Genomic DNA, 9,087 nt, shown 5'->3' on the forward strand with positions numbered 1-9,087 from the left:
ATGTTCTTAACTTAAATAACTTTAAAACTATTTATTTTAAAATTATAAAAAATATATATTTGAGACTCTCACAACAAGCCCTTTCGTTTGATATGTCACACGGTACAAATTGCAAAACTCTTTTAATTTTCCATTGCCCCCCCCCCAAATGACCTCAATATTCAAAATTGATTTATTTAAGTTATGCGTTCGTGTTTGGGTTACAGAAATTCATACGTGTACTAAATATTAACAATCGGTCTAAATTGACTGTGACAGACGGACGTACAGATGGACACACGACTAATCCTATAAGGGTTCCGTTTCTCATTCGGACGTACGAAACCCTAAAAATGACAACAAGGAAAATTTTATTATATCCGAAAGACAATGCTTCAACAGTTTTCTTGATTAGAAAACATGAGAAACACAAGGCCATGCATCTCTCAACTTTGTTTCAGCTGTAATTCTTTCTGATGGAAGTTTCGGCTTTACTTTTCTTTTATAACATTCCGCTGGAGCAATATATCGTACGACAAACTTTTTATTGCGGCATTATACTTTCCAGATCGAGCGAGGGGAGCGTGATTTAAAACGTAGATATAACTTTAATTGTATTTTTGAAATCAGATTTATTTTGTGGTAGAACCTTAATACTTTAGGACCGCTGCCAAACATTTACATTTCGTTTGACGTTAGACGGAGACAGTAGGAAGGGGATTGGAAAAAATTACACTTGCATTACCTTTTAAATATGAGGGTCGTAGAAAAAGTTGCAACGTGATACAGGTCTGACGAAGGAAGCTGGTGAGCGGTCGCGCAGGTACTTGCCCATTTATGACCTATTTGGGTAAGTCACTTGGAACCGATACACAAATAAGCTTTCAGTAGGCGTAAATTATAGTATTAATACAGATAGGACAGTAGCGTACTAGAAAATCATGTAGAAACATAACTTACCAAAAAGAAAAAATAAATCTATTGCTTTTGTCTTATAGTTAGTTTTCACATTCACTGTCATCATGGGAATCTCTAACACTGTCACCAACATCAACAATTAGTTCTTCTGTTTGTATGTCTATTACTTACTCACTGATCCCTGCTTTTAAATATTTAATCTACGTCCCTGATAGGAATACTGAAGAAAGAGGGCTGCAATCGTTATACCCAAAACTGCCCACTTTTATTTTAAAATTTCCGCCAGCTTCCAGCGTTAGGCCTGTACACTTATATCTTCTATATATAAAAGAAAGTCGTGTTAGTTACACTATTTATAACTCAAGAACGGCTGAACCGATTTGACTGAAAATTGGTGGGGAGGTAGCTTAGAACCAGGAGAAGGACTTATGATCTTTTTATCACGTTCCCTTGTAAAAAAAAGTGGTATAAGGAAACGCAACTGACATGGAATGACAAAACGCAATTGACAGCAAAACAAAATTCTACCCCTTTAGGAAGCTGAAAGGGGTTTGCAAAGATTGCATGTTTCTTTTTGGTCCGATTTACTTGAAACTGGTTAAAAAATTCAATCTCTGTTGAGAGGGATGAGTGGTGAAGAGGAGTTGCAATGTTTAATTGGAATATATATTATTTGTGGTCAGATTTACTACTTGAAACTTGGTCTTAATGGTCTCTCATTTAATTTCTGAAAGACCTATCTCGACATTTTAAAAAAAATCAACCTCCAAAGCGGGGGGAAGGGTAAAAAGGTGTTGCAATTTTTGTTTGGGACATACTTTATTTGTGGTCAGATTTACTTGAAACTTGGTATATATGCTGTTTAATATTATTAATCAAATGAAAAGAGGTTGCAATGTTTCCATGGGGTATATTTTATACTCGGATTTACTCGAAGGCTGCTCATTGTTGAAATTAAGGATTACGTGTTTTGACAATTTTTAAAAATCAACCCTTAAGGATGAAAAATGTCTCGCCTTAATATAGAAATTACTTTTAATTTTTTTTTATCTGTTTGTGTGTTGCATGGGCTAACCTAAGAAACTGATAAACTGATTCAGAGCGCCCTTGTAAATACCAAGGGACTTTCAATAAGTATTAATGTTTTGAGCTACAAATTGTAGAGAATATAAATTAAAATTGCATTTTTGCTTCTTTAAGATTAAAAACTTATTAATTATGTTGATTATTGGATGATGATAGATGTATTCGTTAAAATGATGGAATCGATGTGAATGAATGTAATAATTGTATTTCTTTGAATCACTCAGTGGGTTGCTATTGGAAGTGGACAATACATGTCTAAGATGATATGAAAGGCGAAATCGTGATTGCTGCGTGAACGACAATCAATTAAGGGGGGATAATCCTGCTTCAGGGCCTGACCCGTTATCCTTTGTGATCTAATCCGGTTATAGAAATCGCGTCTCGCTGGACACGCACGATCGATACAGATATATCTACCAACGTAACAACCATCACTTATGCTATTTAATAGAGTGCTCACGAACAAATAAATCAATGTCTTCAAGTTCATTTTATTATAGATAATATATATGTTAACAGACCTGCAATAATTACTTCTTAATGAAAAAATACCTACAGTAGACCCTCGAACATCAAGGAAGACGCCAAAAAATTCGAGATCGATTTTTCGACTTATGGAGGATTTTGACTTAAATCGAAAATATTAATTATCTATTATAAGTAATTCGAAAGTATATATTTAATGAATTTTTTGTTTATTTTATTGTGCTCATTTAAAAGGTCTAATAACAAGAAATCCAAAAACATCTTTTTCCAAATTTTATTTAACACAAAACTTACTTCAAAAATATAAGAGGGGGGGGGGTTAGTATACAGCTCTAAAATTTACAATCAATTATAGTGAGTATCCCAGACAGGCTTTCACTTGAGTTTAATCGTTTTATTTGAATATTCGTCTAAATAAAATAATTCGAAGTGGTCTGTATTCTGTCGAAACTGCCAGACGCGGATCGCGATTTCGAACTTTTTGGATCTCATCAGCGCGTCACAGGCAGCTCCGACAGAACCCAGACCAACTTTTACCTGCTGTCTTAACAGTTGGAGCATATGTAATCCTGCTACAGATGGCGTTTACTGTGCCATTTGTAGTATTTTCTAAAACGTACTGTTAAGACAGCAGGTAAAAGTTGGTCTGTGTTCTGTCGGAGCTGCCTGCGATGCGCTGATGAGATATAAAAAGATCGAAATCGCGATCCGCGTGTGGCAGTTTCGACAGAATACAGACCACTTCGAATTATTTTATTCGATTAAGCTAACGTGCCTTATCACGTTGAGGTTGGCTACGCTGAGATTCGTTTTCAGCAAGTAGATATCCACACAAGTGGACCTTGTTGGAGCATACGTAATCCTAAAATGTAGCATCGTGCTACAGATGGCGTTTACTGCGCCATTTGTAGTATTTTCTAATTCGTCAAAATGTTTTTTTTTTTAATTCGTCAGATTATCAGCTAATTAATACAGTAGAACCTCTATAACTCGAACATCAAGGGAGATGCTAAAAAATTCGAGTTATAGAGTTTTCAACTTATGGAGGATTTTGACTTAGGCGGATTTTGAATCGACTTGTAGAGGTTAAGATTTGATGTTCTTACATTGTCGGCAAATCTTTATAGTCGATAACTTAGTTTTCTTCGAATTGTAGACGTAATAAGTTTTAAATTATTGAGTTGTAAATGTTGTAAAATAAACATTACTAAGTTCGATATACAGTGGTCCAATTTTATATTTTGAGTTATAGTCATAGAGGAAAAATATGTACCAAAATGGCTTGCAAGGACTCACCGATTATTTTGACTAATAGAGGGTTGAGATTTTGAAAAAGGAGGTTTTGGGGATTGCAAGGAAGGGAACAAAACATTTTTTCGAGTTTTGGAGGTTTTCAGATTATCGAGGTTCGACATTATGAGGTTCTACTGTATTAATCAGTGGCGTAGCACAGTTTTGTTTCACATGGGGATCTATCCTAAATGAACCTCCATAATGTTGCGCCACTGGTATTATAATAGTATGGCATCCCTTATGAATAGATGTATATACCTACTGTACAATATCATGATGAAAATTCAGTAATATAGAGTAAATAAAATACTACTTTGCATAGAAATCTTGTGGGGGAATTCTCGCTCTATTTTTAATGTTTCCTTCTTCCAGATGTCAAGCAGGAACAGGACGATGTATTGTTGATAAAACCCACAGGAATCAGTGCCAAGCTTGTCGATTGAAAAAGTGCTTGTCAATGGGAATGAATAAAGATGGTAAGTTTTATTTAAAGTAGGTAAAATTATAATTTCCACAGGCTTTTTTTTTATTTAGCAATTGTTTCGCAATGTTGCATCTCCTTCAGAAGTTATAAAGTTTTTTAAGCTTGATTGAAATATTGTAACATTTACAATATAATCTAACGGTGTAGATATATAATACAAGTCGGTTACTCGTTTCAATTAAAACGAGGTGTTAAGAAAAGGTAGTATTTCATACTAGTAGTTGAAGTAACTTCCTTACACGTGTTTTAGCAAGTTTGATTTCTGATTTTAACTCTTAGATTGTTGTAATTTAATTTTTCATTATATTTTAAACCTGACCCGACGGGACTTGAACCTTGACGAAACTTTTGTACAAACTAAAGGGGGTGGATCGGCTTGCGAGTTTCGATGATTTAGGGAGTTAGACCATAGGTTCAACCATAATGGGGGGTTCTTAAAGAGAAACCAGACTATGACAAGTTCCTGAAAAAGAGCAGCAGCTCTTTCAGTACTCAGGGTGGCAGAGATCACGATGATCGGTATGGAACCCTGATGCAAAATACTGCAATGTGGAAGGCACCTGGAAACCACAACATTATGATATCCCAAGTAAAACACACCAAAATAAAATGATGGCGTTCTCTGGGGTAAATCACTCCGGACGTAAACTAGTCCCCCATTCGGACGTCCGGGCGAGGACTACCTCGGGGGATGTCATCAATAAGGGCAATAGGGGTAGGTGCAATATTTCACGAGTCGGAGCGTGGAATGTTAGGACAATGAGGCAAGTTGAAAATTGGAAAATTTAAAAGTTGAGATGAATAGATTAAAATTAGATATAGCAGGCATTAGTGAAGTCCCAAAGCGGGAGACTTCTGGACTTTAGAATAATACATACAGGATCGGTGGAAAGTAATTCGGGGGTAGGAATTGCAATGCGTACGGACGTAAGGCAGAGTGTAGAAAGTTATTTACAAAAAAGCGATAGGAAAGTTATGGTTAAATTAAACTTGAAGCCGGTAAAAACGGTATTAGTGCAGGTCTACATGCTTACATCATCTTACAGTGATGAAGGCGTAGAAGCGGTTTAAATGTGGTGTTACAGGCGATTGATGAGGATACCGTGAATAGAGAAGGTTAGAAATGAAAAGGTATTAGAAAGAATAGGAGAACAGAGGACTCTGTGGAAGTCAATAAAAAATAGACGAGATAAGTTGGTAGGACACCTTCTCAGGCATGAAGGTCTAGTCAGGGACATATTAGAGGCAGAAACAGGAGTTAGGAGAGGTAGAGGTAGACCTCGATTGAATTACTGTTCGCAAATAGCTAACGATGTTGGTTGTTCTAGTTTTAAGGAAATGCGTAGATTAGCTCAGGATAGGAAAGAGTGGAGGTGCGTGTCCAACCAGTTTTAGGACTGAAAACTTTTATTAAACTCCGATTCTGGCAACATGCTCTGATTCTGTCTGTCTGCATATCTTTCTGTTACACATCAATTGGTGTAATGTTATTCCTTTTTAATTATTAATTTGGATTATTATCCATTGCAATTCTTACCTGATGTCTCTTGTCTATTCTTACGATATTCCCTGCAACGTCTGTCGTGAGTGAAGGTAAATGCGACATTAAGGATCGTTTTATTGCGGACTATGTCAATATAGGACGCCTTCTCAGACACGAAGGGCTAGTTATAGACATATTAGAAGCAGAAACAGGATCTAAGAGGAGTAGAGGTAGACCTAGATTAGACTACTGTTCACAAATAGTTAAGGATGTTCTACTTTCAAGGAAATGTGAGGATTAGCTCAGGATAGGAAGAGTGGAGGTGCCTGTCCAACCAATCTTAAGTTTGACGACCTTATGATGATGATGAATTTCGTTCAACTGTTAAAAAGGTTGGACATGTTTGGTTCAGGACATCTTTTTTCCATTTGACAACAAATCGTTTTTTCCTTTTACTTATTCGTATTATAACAAACGTCGGAGTTAATCTTTTGGTGCGGCCAATTTTTCAATTCCTCGCAGGCGTTTCTGTTCCATTCCGCCATCGCTTCCACCCTCTTCAATTTCTCATTCCCGTTAAAGCCTTCGAGTTAAAGCTTCGAGTAAAATCCCCGCCGTTTACTTCTTCCAAGTGTCAGAATGAGGCAGCATCAAAAACAATTCCGTTCCAAACAAACTGGCAGCGTTTTACAGTCATCCGTTTAAGATTGTAAATTATAGCTATTCTAAGCGCCAAACGCACCACCCGGATCTTTATTAACGTTTCCCTTTCCAACTTGAAGCTGTTTCAGGAGTGAATAAGCCGAAATAATTTTGCTTTACCAATTTACCATATACCTTAATATTTTAGACTGATATTAAAATTGTGATTTTTTATCATTTGGAATAGAAATTGAGAGGGGAATGAATCTGAAAAGGGACATTCTGAAAGGCTTCGTTTGGACTCATCGGGAATTTAGCATGCTTTTTAGTCAGTACAATTTTATTATTAAAAAAAGTAATTTAATTTTAATATTCATGGTACTTTCCATTGTACACACATATTGAAAAACAAACTTTTTAATACTTGTTTATGTTCACGATTAAAGTTAAATAAATGTTAGCAGGTTTTTCGTATAACAGTTAAAATTCAGTGGAAATATGTTTGTACATCTACAATAAAGTCTTAATTTTTTTCCCCGTTAACAATATGTTCATGAAGGTTTAATCAGAACTCATTTCAGATAAAATAGATATTTATTTGTAGACAATATTACCCTTCGGTTCGCCCCTTAGTTTGGGGCTTCTTCAAGGGTTCTACAGTGTTAAAATTTTTTAACAATTACAATTTTAAATATTTTGGTATGCAGCGAATTGTAGGACAATGTGTGAACAGAACACGTTATAAATTTGTAAGAAATTATTAAATTAAAATAATAAATAAATAGTAATCATTAAATGTACTCATTTTATGTACTTATTGATACCTTCCGTAAAAAGTTTAAATAAGAAATATGCACCACCGACAACAAATACTACCGTTCAAATTTAGACGGTTTCCGTTAATATACTCTATACCATTTATTATAAAAATAAAATTTTTGGCCTTAAAAAATGGTAAGTGATGATGTCTAAAAAATTTTTATCGTTATACATTTTTATAACAAAAGGAGGAGTTAGAGATAACTCTAAATAAAATGGAAGAGGTGTTAACAAAACAGTATTCTATGAAAATAAGTAAAAGTAAAACAAAAATACTAGTTTGCAAGAGCAGAATAAGTAGGAAAGGAACTAATATAAAGAAAATTAGAAGAAGTGACTGATTTTAGGTATCTAGGAAGTCAGAAATGTCAGAACGGAAGGAGAAGTAGGGATATAAGGCAGAGGATAGCGCAGGGTCAAATCGCCTTTAATAAAACGAAGTCACTTGTCACTATGTTCGCGAACGGTTAATTTAGAAATTCGACAAAGATTCTTAACGGTGTATGTTTGGAGCGCGACGCTGTATGGGTGCGAAACATAGATTGTGGGCACGCGGCGGGAAAGAAAAGGTTAAAAGCGTTCGAAATGTGGTGTTACAGCGAATGATGAGGATACCATGGATAGAGAATGTTAGAAATGAATAGATATTAAAAAGAATAGGAGAACAGAAAACTCTATGGAAGTCAATAAGGAATAGGCGAGATAGGTTGGTAGGACACTTTCTCAGGCATGAAGGTCTAGTCAGAGACATATTAGAGGTAGAAATAGGAGTTAAGAGGAGTAGAGGTAGATCTAGATTAGATTACTGTTCACAAATAGTTAAGGATGTGGGATGTTCTAGTTTTAGACAAATGCGAAGATTAGCTCAGCATGGGAAAGAGTGGAGGTGGGTGTCCAAGTAGTCTTAGGATAGACGACCTTATGATGATGATACATTTTTTTGGTATACATAATATGACGTACATCCCGTTTTTCTTTTTGCTTGTAACAACCGTTTTCAGTGCGCAGCAAGGTATAGGTACCTAAAAGTTATTCTACAATTATTGTACTAAAAAGCTCTTTCTACCTTTTTAGAGTTTTGTCAAGTTTTTACGGATAAAGAAAGAGATCAAATAAAAGAAAGAAGAAGATTATTATAGGTACATTAAAGTTTCGTATGCTATAAGTTGTTATAAGAAAAAAGTAGTATTCATTTTCTATTTTCAATCTCAAAAGATATTGTTTATATCAATTTTCCGAATTTCCATTTTTTTTTTTGAAATTCGCTTCTTCGAATGGCTATTTTTAAAGGAGCAATATAGAGGCGTCACAATCCAGTTTTCGCATAGATAGTTGTCACTAATGGAACCTGGCGTCGGCGTCGTTGTTTGTCGGCGGTCGACGTCAGCCGATGTCGCGTCGCGTCGAAGCGTCCCGACCCCGCGTCACATCCTGAGCCGTCCTCTCCCGCACTTTGCCGGTTGGGGAGTTTTGGTGGAGCGTTTGGTGGGAATTAAACGGCTTTGAATCGCATTAATCAGCGTCTGCTAAATCCAGGATATAGCTGTTTGTTGCAGGATAGGAAAACGAGCCTGAAAGTGCTGCTGTTACGAAGAAGTGGCGGCCTGGCAGCAACGGGTGGCATGGCAGTGCTATCAACGATAAATGCTCTGTAATGCTTTGCCATGTCGACCGACGCGATAGCGTCGAATTTGCTTTTAAGGACAGTTTTGTTTTAATTACTAAGCGACGTAGTCACAGCTGTCCCACCTATTAACTTGTAAATCGAAAGGGATATCAGGATTTCTAAGGGGTAGAAAATGAACAGTTGTAGCCTAGACCATTTTAGGGTCCACTTCAGAAATAACTTTCTCCGTATTACAAAAGAGAAGAACTTTACGAAAAGATTTTTTATCTT

At 36.0% G+C, this 9,087-nt stretch overlaps 1 protein-coding gene across 1 annotated transcript in view; it reads left to right on the forward strand.

Annotated features, from left to right (window-relative positions):
- The window catches only part of LOC108736397 (photoreceptor-specific nuclear receptor-like), a 52,386-nt gene that overhangs the window by 23,602 nt on the left and 19,697 nt on the right, over positions 1-9,087 (forward strand). The window contains exon 4 of the mRNA XM_018468806.1: positions 4,135-4,238. Coding sequence (XP_018324308.1) covers positions 4,135-4,238 — 104 coding nt within the window. The remainder of the gene's footprint in view (positions 1-4,134; positions 4,239-9,087) is intronic.

The sequence above is a fragment of the Agrilus planipennis genome, unplaced genomic scaffold (assembly GCF_000699045.2).
Source record: "Agrilus planipennis isolate EAB-ADULT unplaced genomic scaffold, Apla_2.0 scaffold149, whole genome shotgun sequence".
In the NCBI taxonomy this organism is placed as follows: Eukaryota; Metazoa; Arthropoda; class Insecta; order Coleoptera; family Buprestidae; genus Agrilus; species Agrilus planipennis.